Source organism: Squalius cephalus (genome assembly GCF_949319135.1).
Source record: "Squalius cephalus genome assembly, chromosome: 17".
Taxonomy (NCBI): Eukaryota; Metazoa; Chordata; class Actinopteri; order Cypriniformes; family Leuciscidae; genus Squalius; species Squalius cephalus.
The window spans coordinates 12,874,357-12,893,854 of record NC_137138.1 but is presented as its reverse complement, the minus strand read 5'-3'; the positions used below and the strand labels follow the sequence as shown (position 1 = coordinate 12,893,854).

Genomic DNA, 19,498 nt, shown 5'->3' with positions numbered 1-19,498 from the left:
TATTTATTTCCATCGGCAAACTTCGTAATAATAATAATAATAATAATAATAATAATAGTTATTCTTAAAAAATATAAAATAAGGCAAAATCTTTTTTTTTTTTTGAAGTGGATAAATGGAGGAAAGGATTTCCTAACAGTACTTGACAATGTCACGGTAAACAGTCGGGAATCTTAACTGTAGAATTACATTCAGAGTTGAAGGCAGTGCAATCAGAGGACAACATAAAGAAGGAGAGCAACAGGGAAAGACAGACATGATTGAGAGGATTGTTATCAGTTTGGAGAGAGAGACAGATAGAAAGATGAGTGAAGACATGAGAAGGACCGGGATGGCAGTGACAGAGACACCCTATGCTCCTAAAATCCCAAGGGACTTTTCCTAGCAAAGATAACAAATGAAACCATGTGTGTTGCTGTGTGTCAGCAGCCGAATAAACAACACAGCTAAATATGTTTGCCACTCCTCTTAATCTTCTTCAATAAAAACAGAAGGGCAAAAACACTGACAAAAGCATTATTTGAGTGTAAAATTTTGAATGCAGTAAATCATAAATAACTTACATTTTAAAGATAAATTGGGTAACACTTTATTTTACAGTGTCCTTGTTACATTTTACAGTGTCCTTGTTACATAATATGTAACAAGGACACTGTAAAATAAAGTGTTACCCAATAATTTACTGTTATTACTATGGTAAGTACATGTAACATATTATGTTACATGTACTTACCATAGTAATAACAGTAAATTATGCATAATTACATGCAACTAACCCTCAACCAAATCCAAATCCTACCCTAACCCTATAGTAAGTGCATGTAGTTGCTTAATATTACTCAGTACTTAAATATATAATTACACTGTAACAATGACACCTTAAAATAAAGTAACCATATTGCTATGTATTTACTTTGCCAATGAAAATAGCTCCAAACAAAGTCTAGAGACACATTGATCCTGAACAAATAAACGTCCCCCGTCCGTCCGTCCGTCCGTCCGTCCGTCCATCCATCACGGCCTGAGCCTTATGTTTATTTGTGTGTGCTTGTATTTCTCTGGTTGATCTGGTTCTCTTTCTCTTTTTCGGACTAGGTTCCGCCCCTGCACACCTGCAGCCTGTTCAGTGATGTTCTGGGCTGGATATATAATGAGAGAGTGGGGAGAGAAGGGTGCGGAAGTTGACCTACTACGATTTGTTTCTAGCGGCGTGATCGTTTCGATCACTGTTTCAGCTCTGTCAAGAGCTTGGCGTGCACTGAAGGAGAAGGGCTTGAGTGGAGTGTCGAGAGAGCCCTGTGCGCGTCATGATGTTTCAACCAGCTGCTGATAAGCTGTGTTTCATTGGTGCTTGTTTCGTTGTTCTATGTTTGTTTATTCTGTTAACATTATCTGTTGCCTGCTGATACGTGAGTCGTGTAGGTCCAAGAATAAACAGTTAAAACTGTTATAAACGCATTTATGTTGCTTACCCCCTTCTTTAACGAGTACTTTAATAGTGGGGTTCATCCATCCATCCATCCATCCATCCATCCATCCATCCATCCATCCATCCATCCATCCATCCATCCATCCATCCATCCATCCATCCATCCATCCATCGGAAAATAATGACACGATGCAAACAGAGCTCAAATCTTCTGTAAAGCAGCTCTAAAAAGAAAATAGTGTCATTGTTCAGCTGTGGTCAGTTCAATGTTGATTCAGTTCTGTTCAATTACTGTGTAAAGATAACCAACACTGCGGGGGGCGCCGGGAACAATCACGCTCGGACTCGGACCGCAGCAAACGAGCCAAGTGTGAAGGCACCCTTAGTTAATTTAGATCCTGAATTAATCAATATTTTTAGTTAATGATTTTAGTTAATATTTTTAGTTAATGATTCAAATGACTTGCTTGTAAAGACAGTCACTTGTCGCCACCTACAAAAAATTGAATTAAGTATAAAAAAACCACTATTCAAAAGAATTAATAAATGGCAGTTTCTTTGTCTTTCTCGCATGATCATAAGCGCCAGCATCCATGACTCGCCACTGGAGTGTGAGGGCATTGTGTCGGTGGTATAAAGGAAAATTCACTGGTCTGATATAATTAGAGATGGGGGTGACGTTGAAGAGTGTTTCCGGTCCCTTCTATCAGCCTTTCTGATGAAGGGGAAAGTGTGAATGGAGGTTATTTGAAAGTGAATGGCGTTGTGAAATTGCACTTTTCTCCTCATGGATACCGCTGGCGTTTCAGACATAAATCTATTCAGCACAATCGCTCTACTCTGCAAAGGGGAGGCAGTAAATGTCACATTCCCCTCTCCGTTCTGTTAAATGCAATATGACAGTGAATGCCAAAAGTGGCTTTGATGTACAAGCAGTTAATTCTTTCCTCATAGGTGGCAAGGGAACGTGAGCTAGAGCAGAAATGAAGCTCTGACGTTCGCCTCTGATAAACGAGACTAATTAAAAGGATAAAGACTGTCTTTGACTCACCATATTTCATATTCCTGTACAACTATTACAGGTTAATTATTTGGACATAAACTCAGTTCCTTTGGGTCAGGCCTTCCTTGAAATACAGGGTTCATTAGGTTACATGAACCTAAATCACTTTATGTATTTAATAGAAAAGCTATCTTCTACTGCTTAGGAAAGACTAATTCAGAAACCTGTTTTTGTTTTACTGTAATTAAAAAGAGTAGAGCCAAAAGCTGGTCCAGCTGGTTAAGATGGCCTTTTTTATGGATATTACCATATATCAAACCAAATAGTGTTTGAAAGTGAGCACAAACACACTTTCTAAAAGCAACATTTTCCCAAAATGAAGTATTAAATTATAAATTAGATATAAATTATTAGACAGAATTCAGTCACAGCCTCTTTGGACAATTTCTCATTGTGATTAGTGGAACACGTTCATTGTTAATATGTTGTGATGCGATGTTTAATCAGCTGCAAAACCATTTGATTAAAAGTAATTTAATAAGATTATAAGAATGATTATAAGATTTTTTTTTGCATTTGTTTGATATTCTATTTTAATATATTGTATTACATTTTAACATTATGTGACCAAATACTTCTGGAGGCAACTGGAATCAAAACAGAATAATACACTAGTCTGATACAGTCGCAGCAGTTTAAGTAACAGAAAGTTATCTAAAAGTGGTAATAAAACAAGCTGTGTGCAGTAACCTCAGTGTGAGGAGAGGTGCAATAGAATTTCATCAGGGAAAGGTGAGCGACAAATTCCTAAATTTATAGTGTGAATCCTCATCGCTGTGTTTAGGTGTTACAGAAGATGCAAATTTCGAGGAAGAGAAGGAAAATCTAAATGAGATGGGGAGACAAAGAGAGAAACAGAAAGAAAGGAACTCAGGTCAGCTCAGGGCCTTTGCAAGTATGTGCTGTACCTGAACCTCAGCACTCGAATAAAAAAGTTTGGTCTCGTCTTCTCACAAAGAGTTTTAATAGCGCTCAATTCTGAGGGATTATTCAGCAGAGCTTTATCTACCGCCGTATTCACAGTGAGTGAGAAAAAGACATTGAAGCGGCCACGTTTTCTGCAGCAATCATTTTCTCCCTGCTTTTTCCCATCTGGCTGCCAGGCTTCATTACTGTGCTTTTAGTCAAAGCTGGAGGGATTTAACCTGAATTCGGCAGCTTTGAATCGATATACAGAAAGCACTCAAAGGAAAACGTGTTTGCCTAACTTTGCATGTGATCTGATTCCCAATTAAAGTTACGTTACTATTTTGATGTATGTAAACGTAGGCAGATTTTTTTTTCCCCACCCCGCTTACAGGCTGTGTAGTGAAAAGTTTGGATTAGACAGGCTTCTCAGAATAACATTATAGCTTTGGCTATGTGGCCATCTGGCAATGTAGTTCTAGTCATACTCGATTAAATTACGATCTGCAAAGTTAATCAGATAGTACAGCTTGAATAAAATGGGCAGTTGGACTAAGGATTACAAGGGGTACGAGTACTAAAGACCAAAACTTGGGGTCATTTCATTAGAATTTTTATTTTTTATGTTTTGACATAAAAAGTTTTGTGGATTATGAAAACTTTCTAAAAAATAAATCAGTAAAATGTGTATTTTGTCTCCCTGCAATTGCAGATTATTTGATGGCGGGGTGATGGCTCTGCTATAGGTGGCAGAGGCAGGCTAAATAGCCTACATATAAATAAATACATAATACTTAATTATTAATAAAACTAAAAAGAAACATGAATAAGTCACATTATTGTTGTGATTTAATGTGCTGAGTAACGTCATTTTCCCCACCGTGTCCGATATTAAAATCAGTGCGACACACTTTGCAAAAGTTGTGGGCACTGTCGATATGGCTTCGAGATATGAAATTAAAATCTTCTGTCCAGCTATTGTTAATATATATATATATTTATATATATATATATTATTATTATTATTTTTTGCTGGAGCACCACCTGAATCTTCTCCTCCTATTTCTACTAGTGTTGCTTGATTCAACTTCCTGCGTCTAGCTATTACCTGCGCAGATATCAACAGCGCAACTGGGTTGGTTGCCAGGTTGAGGTCACAGATGGGTTGAAATTTGTATGATGTGTCGATTGTGTGAGTAGGATGCGTTTCATTCAGGATCTGGCAACTGGACTAATTAATGTGATATTAATGTTATACTAAAATGTATGTGATACTAAATAATATTAATGTGATTATTCATATAACGAGGTTTGGGCCATTCAAATTTCGGGAGTTTCCCGGGAAAAATAACAAAATGGGAGGGGGGCGAGAAATGGGATTTAACAAGGCCCCCTGATCTTTCTCAGTTTTGTCTGCACACATTTTGATTGTTTTGTGATCCTGTCATAATGTAATGCAGGCTTTACCAAGAGAACAGAATTGAAGGATGGGGAGTCACAGACTAAATTAGACCCAACGGCAAACCCACACCCACAAGTTATTCACATCATTGGTTCCTCACTTAATAATGTGAAGAGGAATTTTTTTGAGGTCTTAATAGCAGAAAAAATATCCCTAAGAGTAAGAGAAAAGTTGCAAAATGTTCAAGAAAACCAACTATATAAGTGGCCTCAGAGAAAAAAAAAGAAGAAAAAAAGACAAAACTAGTGTATGATATGAACCCTAATCAAGCCAGATTCAGCCCTGCATTCTCCTTCCAAAGACCCCGTGGGGGGGGGGGGGGGGTGGCTTTAAAGAGAATAAGGAGAATAAATCGAATGGTCGAGTAAGGACATAGTTCAAAGAACCGAAGGTGTGATGTGCAAGTTGCTGCGGTTATGTGTGGCATTGGCATTGGAATCATTGTAAAAAATAAATCATGTGTTTAAAAGGATATTTCATCAATTTATTTATTTACCCGCCCTCAAAACTGGTCAATGTATGGAAAGTAGTGCTGTCAAATTGATTAATCGTGATTAATGTGTGTGTGTGTGTATACCCAACCTTTATACAAACTTTTATGTTAGATTTGACACCACTAATGGAAGAATCCCTCAAACATCTTCTTTTGTGCTTCACAGAAGAAAGAAAGTCAGGTTTGGAACGATATGAGTGTGAGCGTGTCATAATTTTCATTTTTGGGCGAACTATTCCTTCAAATAGAAATAGTTTTGTCCGATTTGGGAACGAATTGTTCTTTTAAGTTAACTCTTTTCAGTGAATCAGTAAACTGGGCTGCATTTCCCAAACGCATTGTAAGCTAAGTATATTGCAGAAAACCATTGGCAAAAATATTATCTACAATCTATTTAGGCTTGCGATGCTTTTGTGAAGTGGATTAACTGATTAATTGATCAGATCTGACACAAAAGGTCAATTTGTTCACAAATTGAAATGATTTGCTCATGAGTCTGTCTGATCTGGTTTTCAAGTTTAACTCATACGTGACAGAAGATCATGGGCTACTGCTTGTTGGGCTCACACAGCAACCATTCATTTACCTGCCCTAAGCTTTACCCAATACGGTGATCACTATCTCGCAACATTATGATTTGCAGTACTTCTGTAATATTCATGAGGTCCTGCCATTCGCTAAACCACAGGGAAATAAACAGTTGCTTATCTCACTCAAACCAACAATTTCTCTGGCATCCCCGTTGCACTCTGTCATACTGAGGATGTATGATCGGTAGGGGTTTAAATCCCGCATATTAACATAAGTAAAACTTTCGAAGATTGTGTTAAAAAATTATTCAGAGAACTAAACTTCTCCTCAAGAAATATACATCAAGCTAGTAAACATGACAAGACATACATAGATGTCTCGTCAAACTGATAAGAGCAATAAAAATGCAATGTTGCGAAATCCTCGCCTTTATTAAAACTTGACATCTCGACAAACGATCCTGAAAAATGCACAAAGTCAAATAACAGTTTAATGCTGTGTTTTTACACTGATTCACAACAGGGTGCCGTGCTAATTTTCTCACAATGTTACCTGCCAACAAAGCTTTGTGCTGAAAAGAAATCGCCTTTTATCACAGCCAGAGTGTGAGAACTCATCGGAAAGTTCTGGAGCTACTTACCATTCCTGCCACTTTTGTAAATAACTCTTGACTGCTTCACAACCTCTTGACATGTCAGAAAATGCTGTTGGTTCTCTTAGGGCCATATTGAACAGCCAAATGTATTGTCAGATATGTACTTGGAGAGAATATTTCTTTATATAGGAGAGAAGTGGACATGGTGAGCCAGTGACCCTGAGAAAGAGTCCTCTGTTCCAGTGGTGGCTGGTGTTTCTGAGAAGTAAGGAGGCATTACTCAATTAAAAAATGTATACTTGCATCTATTTTTTTTAGTTTGGTGTCTGCAATGATGGTCCCTTAGAGCTGCTTCTCAAACTTCTACCAAACAGTGAATTTACTTGATGAAAACAATTGGCCAAGCTCAGAACTGTTTTTGCAATATTTACTAAAGGCAATTGGCAACAGACCAGATTGTGAAAGCTAAATTAGACGTGTTGCGACAGGCTTAAACTAACAGCATCTGTATTTATGAGCACTCCGTGTACAGCTGCTTTTTAAGAACTGTGAATCATGTATCACTGTTTCAATTAGTGGTGGTTTGTTGCAATGTCCAGTCCATTTAGCTTGTCAAATTGTCATTTGGGCTTCCTGTCAGGACAGAAATACATTGATTATTGGAAATTAGGCTTTCAATTGTTGTATTTTTTCATTTTAGTTTTTTGTCTCGTATGAACGCCATTCTTTACTTGCGTTCAGAGTGAGCAGCATTTACATTGGAAGATCAGATTATGTTTTTATTGTGCATTAGTCTCCAGATGTTCATTCAGATGCTTTTCCAAAAAAAAGCTCTGTGATATTTTATACTTTTTAAGCTCTGAAAATTTACACTTCTTTTGAAAATGAAAGCATTGAAATGCTCAAAGAATATGCAATACAAAAGTAATATTATGATATATATCTATTTTATATAATTCACATTTTAACTGATCAAAAGTAAAAGTAAAAACATGTTACTGTAAATATTCCACTGGAGGCAAGTTTGTAGAGAACCCAAGAGCAGTTTATTTACAAAACATGATCAAACATAATGGCATGGCATGGCATGGCATGGCATGGCATGGCAACATAAACATGACGCTTACCACAGTGGTTACAGGGTAACAACACTTGACAAGGACACGTTCAAACATGAGGGCTTAAATATACACTAATGACAAGACAAGGGACACCTGTGCACAATGAATCAATGGCAACATGACACAATCACATAGGGAACACATAGAATCACATGACTAACATAGGGAATCACATGACAAGACATGAAACAAAAATCAAGCGTAGCGTTAGTTCTGGCAGGTCACGTTAGTCAAGCTCGCATCAGCTGACCCTCAGCTGATCCACATCTACCTATAGGAATACGACGCATATCACCATATACATATATAAGCTCCTTCAGTGTTATCAACAGCTGTCGCATTTCTCAGGAGCTAATTACCCTCCTCCATCCCCAGCTCCTCCTCTCGCCCAGTCAGGATTTGACATTCTGATTCCCCTTGAATCAGAATAATTATCGAATAATGTTGTACTTTAAAATCTTGAATTAAATATATTTGCAAATTTTCATGTTGGTTCTGTTCTGTTTACCCCAAGGGGGGTTATTGCTGCTCTACCTGCTCTTATCCATGCTCGGTTGCATGGATGCGCAGGGAGTTCTCGCTCAGAACGGAACCATACCGCCAATCCAAACTGTATGCTAACTGTCAATCATATTTGACGGTAGTGGTCCTGACAGAACAAGATGTGACAGTTACAATATTATAAAAAGATTTCCATTTCAAATAAATGCTGTTCTTTTAAACTTTATATTCATCAAAGAATCCTGAAAATAAATGTATCACTGTTTCTGCAAAAATATTAGGCAACACAACCGTTTTCAAAATTGACAATCGTAAGAAATGTTTCTTGAGCACCAAATCAGAATATAAGAATGATTTCTAAAGGATCATGTGACACTGAAGACTGGAGTAACTGCTGTTGAAAATTCAAAATAGTTAAGTAAAAGTTTCACTGTTCATTGTACTATTATTATTATTATGTTTTTGATAAAATAAATGCAGCCTTTGTGAGCATAAGAGACTCCTTTCAAAAACATTTAAAAAATCGTACCAACCTCAAACGTATGCTTGTAACCACACAGGCTTCCCATGTGGCTTCTGGTTGGTGAGAACAGCGCAAATATGGATAAGACTTGTGAAAACACTGTGTGTGTGTGTGTGTGTGATGCTGAAGTGAGATGTCTCAATAGTATAAGTTAAGTAGGTCTTACAAACACTTTGCCTCTGAATAATTATCAGAAAACCAAACAGGAACCTGATCCCATGCTTTCTGTTGCTTGCCTTTCATCTCAGCCAGAAATTCATCACTTTCTGATGGAGTATTGTGGTGCAGAAACACCAGGATGGTTGTCATGTTCATAGCAAATAAAAGACTGTTAATTGGATTTAATTCTCACAATATTGCCCATGCATGCTAATGAGATGTCTTCAAGGGCTGAACGCAGAAGAGCGACACCAAATATACTTATTCCATGTGTAAAAATCACCAATTACATAGTGTTATTCTGACTGTAAGACAGGGGTGCAAAACTCCTGGAGAGTTTAGTTCCTCCAACACACATACCTGTAGTTTTGCAATAAGCCTGAAGGACTTGATTCGCTGGATTAGGTTTGAAGCTAAACTCTGCCGGGCTGTGGTCCTCAATCGTAAAGGACGAGGCTTCAATTGAGATCTGTCTTCAAGGAGTCCGATTTTACAACAGAAGAAAGTTCCCAGCGTTAATGGGGTTCGTTGATCAAGGGAGCAAACGTCTGCTTTTCATCAGGCCACACTGTTGTGGTTGTAAAGCCTGAATGCAATTAAGATTTCAGCTGCCACCTATCATGAGTGTAATTACCAGCAGCACAAAATCAAACAGTCCAGCCACTTCATTCCAGGCGTTTAGAATGCCGACAGAATGAGAGCAGCCCGAAGTTTATCCTCTTTGGATTATATTTTCTCCTCTCTCTGTGTCAGACTATCTCACTAGGGCTGTCACCGGAACAGTTCCTCCTGAGCCATAATTACGAAACGTGAGTACTTTTGTACTGCGTGCTGATGGTGGTAAGGTTTTTACAACATTACTTGAACATTTAATGTCCAAACCATAAACCAAAGTAGTTGGTCCCTTTCTTTGCTGCTGTAACAGCTTCCTTTTTTTTCTGAGGAGGCTTAGATGTTGGAACGTTCAGACACAAGTGTAAATGAGGTCAGGCACTGATGTTGGGTGATTGAGTCTGGCTTGCTGTTGGCTTTCTGATTCATCGCATACTTCTTTTGTCACATACTGTTTTTTTACCTGCTACAGGGAAGAATGCAATATCGGATGCAGCCCTAAACTTAAAGGGGACATATCATGCTAAATCCACTTTTTTAGCCCTTAAATGCATATTGTTGTATATTTGGAGTGTTTAGAAGTACAGAAAAGTTGAAATTATTCTCTTCGTTGATATCTTTATATTCTGTTTTGGCCTTATTTTTCAACCTGTTCCGATTTTTCTGTTATCTATGACGTTTTGTGAACTATTACGTCACAGTATTTGCAGCGGAACTGCCAAATAAGGACATTGACTTCCAGCCCAACACTTCGAGCAATCCGCCATTTTTATTTCTCGCTGCAATTTTGTAGTCCAAGCTAAAAGATGCAGAAGTTACGAGAGGGTAAGTTAAAATGTTCGGTTGTTGGATGTAGTAACCCACACGCTTCATTACACCGTCTAATGTAGATGAACTGCCGCGCTTGTGACAGGGCGCATGTTTAACTGAAAGAACGAGCAGAGAGAGAGAGACCCGGTCGCGCGCACGCACCCTCTCTCTCTCTTCGAAGCCAGGCGAAAATGTAAACAAGACACCGTCTCCAAACTAGACGCTGTCTTGCTCGCTCTCCCTCGCACATATTAATCAAAATAAATCGACACGGTGGTAAAAGGTCGGAAGACCAAAGTTTCATGTGTAAATACAGTAACACACCATTGCGATACATCCATATGAAGACGTTGTTCTGCAGGTTCGTCGTCTTCATTTTCATCTCGCTCCGGCTCCGACTCTGGCTCGAACATGTAAGGCTGGCTGGACAAGTCTTCCGTTGTTGACATTTTGTTAATAACGTGTGAATAAAAAGTTTCTGTGCCGCTAGATAATCGTATCTCTGCTATCAAACTACAAAAATGGCCGAACGGGGTGGAGTTGAACCGAGTGTCACCTCTGCATCCTGGAGAGGGGGCGGGGTATGAAGTGTCTCAATTGTATTTAAAGAGACCGCACCAAAACGAGTTGCTCTCAGACGCACATCAGAAAAGGGGTAGAAAAGGGGCCTGTGGAGCTATAATAATGAGGAATTCAGACCCAAGCATTGCAGTTCCGCTTTATATAGACTACAAATGTATGATTTATATGTAAAAAGGAACGATTTAAAAGCATGATATGTCTCCTTTAATGCAGATCAAGTCAGGTCAAGTTTTTTCACATCATTAAACCATTTCTAAATGGACATTGCTTTGTGCATTTATACACTAGTTCAAAGGTTTGGGGTCAGTATATTTTGATATTTTTGAAAGGTTTTAATAATCCATGCAAGGCTGCATTTATTTGATAAAAAAAGGGTAATATAATGAAATATTATTAGTATGCAAATTGCGATTCATCCACTGTGATGAAACCCTACTAAAACCTTATATAGTCTCTTTATTCCAATTAAAGAGAGTTTGTCCTTGCTTAATATGCATAGGCTCTAGGACTATTAACATTTTTAATTTGTCTTTTGAGTTAATTGCGTACTAGTGTACATTGTGTTCCTTATGTTTACCAGAGTATATTGAACAAAGTGTGTTTTACTATTACATTTTCAAGCTTGAGTCAGAGCTGCTAACTGGTCCGTCAAATGAATCCTGTATCTCATCCGGCTGAGATGGGGGCTATCAAACAAAAGCGTCAAGCTCTGTCAATCTCTGCTATTTAGAGCCATTACTGAGCAGCCACGTGCCAAGGCCTCATGATGAGTGAAATATGGCGTTTTCAAGCGACAGACATCATTATATTTTCATTACTGAATGCTTCCCATAAAGAATAAGATGCTGAGATGAATGGGCAAAGAGAAAGAAAGGACAGGAGGAGCTGTGAATCAGGCTGGATGAGAAACACATGTGAGGGACCTTTCCTCGCAATCATCTGTATTGGATCAACATGGGATGACGTGTGTCGGAGGAGTTGTGAGATTCCAGTGGCTAAGTTGCCACATGATGAGTGTCATGCTCTCATATTATTGATGGTATGGCGTGTGTATAATTTTTTAATGATGGAAAATATTTCCATCAGTTGAACTGGTGATGACGTTTTATACTGTTGAAATGTACTGTACGTTCTCCTCCGTTGACTCTTCAACAAATACTCGTAATTCACTTTTGGGTCTTGATTGCTTTAAGGAGAACTTGCAACTCATTATCACACTGTGAGCACATATTCACAGTCATGTTTCTTTCACAGAGGTGTTTACTCTTGGGGGGTATTTTAGTTTTGTTGCCAGATCTGTTACCACAGGATGAGGAGTACTTAGAAATTCCCAGATGGACTGTAGGCATGCAAGCTGCATGTTTCTTATATACTTATTTATATATACTTATTCTTTATATATGAATGCTATTTTCTTTGCACTAAGTGTAAATGTTGTTAGATGCTATTTATTCTGTTGCAAAAAGTCGCTGATACTATTTGTACCTCAGTGTATCATAGTATATTATAAAACAGTATGCAATTATAACAGCATATTCAGCGAATATGATTATATTTATTAAAATCATAAATGATGCTGCCTTATTGGGACATTACTTATCCCTACCCCTAAAGCCCTCTCTTACATCTACCCCAACCCTACTCAATAAACACATTATTCCCACTATTAAATGCCTGTTAGGCACTTTATTTCCACTTTTTAATTTTTTTTTAACTTAAAATAAACACCTTTACAAGCTGATATGAAATGGAAAAATGGAGAAGAATGTGTTCAGAAAATGGCAGATTCGAACTCTGCTCGGTCGTGTCAAACAGATACGCCACTTCCCTTATGGTGTTTGCACACCAAAAGCAAAGTGAATATTCGCATTGCGTTACTCGCTCTAGATTACTTGCGGGATGTTTCTTGTTTTTCGCATCACTCGCGCAAATAAAAACATCCAGAGAAATTTCCTGGTGTAGACACCTATGCCGGGTTAAGCTAACTTTGGCTAATGCCAGTGCTAACAAGTTCATAGAAATGTCAAAGTAACGGATCCAACGGATGTAATGAGCGCTTAGCTGATTGGCTTGCATAATGCGAATTTTACGCTTGAGTTGAAATTTTTCAACTTGCGCAGAAGACGCGATTGAGACGAATATCACGTGTTCCAATTTGCATCTTTCGCGTCACCCGGCGCGCATTTGCGTCTATTCACGTCTTTGCATTGACTTTGTAATTAATCTACTCTTAACACCACTTCTATTGCAAGATCAAAGACCGCAATAGGAGAGAGAGCGACATAAGCATTGGTAAGATCATTTAGGCTGCATTTACATTACATGGTTGAATTGACACAATTCAGAAAATTGTTTTTCCTCCCATGTGGCACAGATCGAATATGACCCATGAACGTGTAAGCAGGGAAAAAAAGCACATGGATTCCGATATTCTCAGATCGGTTTCAGGCCTCATTCATATTTTGAAATGAATCTGATACGTGCATTAGCCTCTGCCATGTAAGCGGACAGATTGGATATTCCCCTATCAATGCGAGTCGTACGTCATTGAAAAAGCAACGGTGGCGAATGATGAATGTGACCACATGACTCTTTTCAATGCCCGCCACGCTGCAACAAGGGCTCTCCTCTTTTTTTCTCCACCTTAAGAGACCAATGTTTTGCTGACCTTTAAAGATGATGCTGAAAGCAAAAGCTTGTATTATCATTTTTTCTGCATCCATTGCAAATTGCGCAAATTGTTGTTACTTCCTTTTCGGCCTAAGCTTTTCCGGGTCAGCACACCCACCTTGGGTTGTTTCGCCAAGTGCAGATATCGGATATGGGTCACTTTTAGAAGATTACTTTTTTCACTTTTTTAAGAAGATGTAAGCTTGTCTGATAAAATCTGATATAGTCAACAAATCGTCTGTGACTTACTTTTCATTTTCGGGAGTTTGCACGTTAGCTTGCTGAAGAGATAAACAGCAATTCATCTGCAGTGATGTGTGTTGAAGTAGCGCTGCCATATCTGGCTATAATAACATGTCATAGAACCTATAACATCTTTCACACGTTTAATATATATATATATATATATTATATATTTTTTTTACATTTTGGGAGGAGTAAAATTTACATATGTGGTTTCAACAACCAGATGCGTTTACACTTATCTAGTTATATCTGGAATGCGTCTCAAACCACCTCCTGAAGTGGATTTAAATCTGTCTCAAAAGGGCATTTACATAGTCTTTTCACGATCGGATAGCTATCTGATCAAAGAAAATGCATGAATTGACCAGGTGTAAATAAGCCCTTAAAGGGATAGTTCACCCAAAAATGAAAATTACCCCATGATTTACTCACCCTCAAGCCATCCTAAGTTTATATGACATTCTTCTTTCAGACAAATACAATCTGAGTTATTTAAAAAAATGTCCTGGCTCTTTCAAGCTTTATAATGGCAGTGAATGGCTGTTTATGTTTTGAAGTCCATAAAAGTGCTCCATGCAGCTCTGGAAGGTTAATAAAGGCCTTCTAAAACTTTATCGACTTAAATAACTAGCTTCCGGCAGACGGCCGTGCGCAAGTCGACTTGCGCCAAAAGAGTAACCCTTGATGATGTATGGCGTAGGATGTAGGAGTAGCGTAAACTTTAACGCCTCTCGCGGTTCAAACATAAAGGGCTGGGCAACAAACTCAAGCTTGAGGGTGAGTAAATCATAGGGTAATTATTTTGGGTGAACTATCCCTTTAAGGATGCTCTTCACTGACATTATTGTCTGTTTGGTAACCAAGTACATTAACTTTTGAAAAACTCTATTTGGGGTACAGTGTTGGTCAAGTGTTATGACGGAACGATGCACAAAAGTGACAGTTGTAATTTGTGTAAAAAGGATTAATTCACTCTTTAGATCATCATGTTTTAAAGTTTATGATGGGTATTCATATTTTGAGATTGAATGGGTCTGGGACAAGGGTAAAACAAAACTGCGTTTTATCATTAAATACTATTTACTGTACTATTTACTGCTATATTGATAAAACGATTCCCTGTACCTGACCTGACAGAGCAGTGCAGTTTTTCATCTTTGTCAATCTTTCTCTGTTTGTGATATATCTGTCTTTTCATGTGTGGTCAATTTACTTTATCGCTCTCTCTCTGTCTCTTTCTCTTCCCTTTAATCTCTCTAAACTAACTGCACACCCAGTCTGTGAGGGTTTGGATGGTGTAGAGATCAGAACACGTTGCTCTCTCTGAGCATCAAAAATGTCATTTACAATGAAAGTTTGCTCATTTCTTGAAGGTACTATAGTTGTTTTTTCCGTGAGTCACATTCTTTTCCTCTTTCCTCTTTTTCTCTTTCACAATGTGGCTTGTCCTCTCAATCCCTTGATCTGTGAAATGCTGCTATGAAAGCCAGCTGCTATTTTGTTGTTGAAGTTTTCAGTGGTGTTCATTTCTAATGACATGCATTACCATGTTACATGGATCTGAACAGAACAAAGTAGACAGTGATGTTAGCTTTCCTGTAGCTCAAATAGTAGAGCGTTGGTGCTTGCAACCCCAAGGTCGAGGGTTTGATTCGGTTTTGAAACGTGTACCTTGAAATGCAATGGTCGCTTTGGATAAAAGCGTCTGCCAAACGCATAAATGTAACTACGTTGGTCCCTTATGAATTATGATCATTGTTTTTCGAGAGAGACCTGGAAACCTGTTGAGAGTTCAGACCTTGTGAATTATGAATTGCTGTGTATGAGCAGGTCTCACTTTGGAGATTGCAAAATATATAGAAATCCTGAGCTTCAAAGCTGTAGGAAACATCTTCACATAAAAAAAGAGACACGGAGTAAGAAAAACAAATCCGGTAAAAGGCACCGTTTGATCTGTAATGTAATTTATTTTCTGCTTCACAACTGTTTAGCGAAGACAAGCAAACTATTCTAAGTCAAACACAATGATGGCATAATCAATTAAACTGTTTTATGATTACAAACTGTCAGGGCTTTTGCAGGGAATGTGATCAAAACTCACGTTTCTGACACGTCATTAACTCTGTAGCCAATTAGGAATCATCTGTTGTTTTCACAATGTGTTTTTTTGTTATTTTTTTATTCTCTATAAACATGATGCACAATGCCATAATATGACTGACTCGTTTCTTTTTATGTTCATCGACCATCACATCCAAAGGCGTTTAGTTGTAATGAATACTGTATAATGAGTCAGGCGATTATGAAGAGAAATGTTTTCGGTGTATGTTCTGGGAGCTTAATCACTGGGTTTGTATCTCCTATACAAACAGCATCTGCTTCATTGTTCACCAACTGATTGAAATGAATGCAACTGTGCAGTAATAAAAACTTTATTTGTTTTGATGCCACCCAGAAATGGAATCAGGTGTATTGTTAGTTCTCTCTCAGTACAGTAAAACTGGTGATTTGTAGTGCGGTGTTGAAAAAAAATGGGTGCGGAATTGGTGATGTGTGTCTGATGTTGTGTCAAATTCAAGTCCACCCCTCTTGAACCCCTCACACAGTATACAAGAAAGATTGTAACCCTACAATGCATTTCATATGTGGTGGAAAAAAAAGCATAGGTCCAGCTTTTTTTTGTGTGTGTGTGTTTCTAGGTCAGGACAAGTGTTTTGGATAATGATTTTTTTGTTATTTTACTTTATACGATATGATGTGATATATATGACATGATGATGTTTGGCACTGGCACTCTGTCCAGGGTGTTTTCTTGGGACAAGAGGTTTGGAGAATGGATGGACAGATTTTTTACAAATATATTTATTTATTTATTTATCACAAAATTGTATAATATATGTCTTTTCTTTCATTGTATTTTTGACTCATTTTATTTTTTCTATTTTTGGCTATTTTTTCTTCTATTTTTGGCTGTTTTTTGACTGATTTTATTAATTTTTTTGACTCATTATTTTAGCATCCTCAGTCCTTTTTTTTTTTTAATACGTGAAAAAGTTATTCCACTAGAAATGTTTAAAACAATATTATGCTAACACAGTACCTCATTATATTGCATCTTTAATTTAGCTAGACATCATCTTTGAAAAAAAAAACAATTTTGTTTTAATATCTTAACATTTTGCAGTTTGATCTAATTATTAATTTAGGAGATATTAAAAATCATAGCAGATAATGCAGGTTAGGTTCATTTGTCACACTTGTAAATTGAAGCTCACATACAGAGCATTGCATCACATTTCATGCATTTCAACAAATGTAGCAGACCATCCAGATATTCATACAGACAACTCACTTCCTACACATGGTATTTCTGTACATACGGCATACTACAGAAATAATATGATTAGTTTCTGAATGTAGCTTTTGATTTGGCCTGATTTTGATTTTACATCATCCCTACCCTGGTGGGAAAAAAAAATGCTATAAGTATACTTGCTGCCAGACTAATGCAGTCTACTTCAAGTGTGTTAATGATTAGTTAACTTGAAGTGTGCTATTTTGGAATAACTAATTTTATACTAAGTATATTTTAGTTATAATTAAATAGTAAAGCATAACAAGTGTATTTAGGGTACTTTTGTGTGCTAAACTGGAACAACTTCAACTTCTATTTTAAGAATATCCCTGTGTAGGGACTAATTACATGCTTGATTAGTGATATTAAAGTGTACTTTATTTGTGTTACAAGAACATTACATTACGAGTGTCTTCGAAACATACAAGCAATATACCATAAGTGTATTATATTATATTTGAGTAAAAAGTATATGCTCAGTAATACCTCTGGCTTATTACAAATACTACACATTGCACACTTTGTCTTCAATGACAAATGTACATTAATAAACAAATATGTACAATATACAGTGCCCTCCACAATTATTGAACCCCCTGGTAAATATGATCAAAATTGGCTGTAAAAAATAAATCTGCATCGATTATCCTTGTGATCTTTCATTCAAAAAAATGTGCAAAATTCTAACCTTTCATTGAAGTAAAAGAATTGAAAGTGGGGGGAAATCACATTATGAAATAAATGTTTTTCTCCAAAACATGTTGGCCACAATTATTGAAACCCCTAGAATTTTTTACGAGTAAAATATCTCTGAAGTATATTCCCATTAATATTTACCTTTTTTAGTACACCAGGGTGACTAGGAACATGAAACTGTCCAGCTATGACTTCGTGTTTCACAGGAGTTTAAATATGAGGAAACACAAAGGCCAAATCCCCTTAATCATCCATCACAATGAGTAAAACCACAGAATATAGTTCTGATGCGCAGCAAAAGATTGTTGAGCATCACAAACTAGAAAGTGGCTGTAAGACAATAGCTAAAGAATTGAAAATCCCCATTTTGACCATCAGGGCAATAATTAAGAAGTTATAACCAACTAAAGATGTTATGAATCTGCCAGGAAAAGGACGTGTGTCTATACTGTCTTAATGCACGGCGAGTATGAAAGTTTGAGTGGCCAAAGACTCTCCAAGGATCACAGATGGAGAATTGCAGAGATTAGTTGAGTCTTAGGGTCAGAAAGCCTAAAAAAAAAATTATCAAACAACCCCTACATCCCCACATGTTGTTTGGGAGGGTTTAAAAAAAAAACTCCTCGCTCATCCAAAAACAAATTCCAGCAAATTTAATTGTCAGACACGACTGGAACTTCAAACGGCACAGGGTTCTGTGGTCAGATGAGACTAAAACAGAGCTTTTTGGCAGCAAACACACTAGATGGGTTTGGTGAACACAAGGATAAAAAGTACCCCATGTGTACAATTTAATATACCATTGGATCTTTAATGTTGTGGGCATATTTTTCTGCTGGAGGTCCTGGACTTCTTGTTCAGATACATGGCATTGTGGATTCTATCAAATATCAACAGATAAAAAATCAAAACCTGACGCCTTCTGCTAGAAATCTTATAATGGGCCGTGGTTGGATCTTCCATCAGGACAACGATCCAAAACAAACATCAAAATCAAAACAAAAATTTGTTGTGGAGCACAAAATGAAGCTTCTGCCATGACCGTCCCAGTCCCCTGACCTGATGAGTGAGCTGAACTGAAGAGGAGAAGCACCAACATGGATCTGGGAATCTGAAGGATCTGGAGAGATTCTGTGTGGAGGAATGGTCTCTGATCTCTTGTCAGTTATTCTCCAAACTCATCAGGCATTATAGGAGAAGACTCAGAGCTGTTATCTTGGCAAAAGGAGATTGCAAAAAGTATTTAATGAAAGGGTTTCAATAATTGTGGCCAACGTGTTTTGGAGAAAAACATTTATTTCATAATGTGATTTTTCCCCCACTTTCAATTCTTTTACTTCAATGAAAGGTTAGAATTTTGCACATTTTTTGAATGAAAGATCACAAGGATAATCGATGCAGATTTATTTTTTACAGCCAATTTTGATCATATTTACCAGGGGGTTCAATAATTGTGGAGGGCACTGTACTATTGCATACTATAATGTATTTTGAAATTATACTTTAAATGCATTGTTACAATGATAATTTTCAGCACACAGTTAAAAATATACATGAAATATTTGAAAATAAAGTGCAAATAAATAGACTTTTAAAAAATGAACATAATTTTCACTTCCGGTATATTTTTCTGAAATATATTTTTCAGGAAATATACTTAAGTACAATTATTTTAAAGTGTGTTAAAAGTGGTACCCATGTGAAAATGGGTAAAAGCATGATGCTTTTAATATATTTAAAGATT

At 37.3% G+C, this 19,498-nt stretch overlaps 1 protein-coding gene across 1 annotated transcript in view; it reads left to right on the top strand.

The window, feature by feature from the left end:
* The window catches only part of LOC307144648 (uncharacterized protein), a 38,275-nt gene extending 36,842 nt beyond the window's left edge, over window positions 1-1,433 (top strand). Inside the window, exon 3 of the mRNA XM_079847193.1 lies at window positions 1,096-1,433. Coding sequence (XP_079703319.1) covers window positions 1,096-1,185 — 90 coding nt within the window. The 3' untranslated portion in view covers window positions 1,186-1,433. The remainder of the gene's footprint in view (window positions 1-1,095) is intronic.
* Window positions 1,434-19,498: the final 18,065 nt, after the last annotated feature.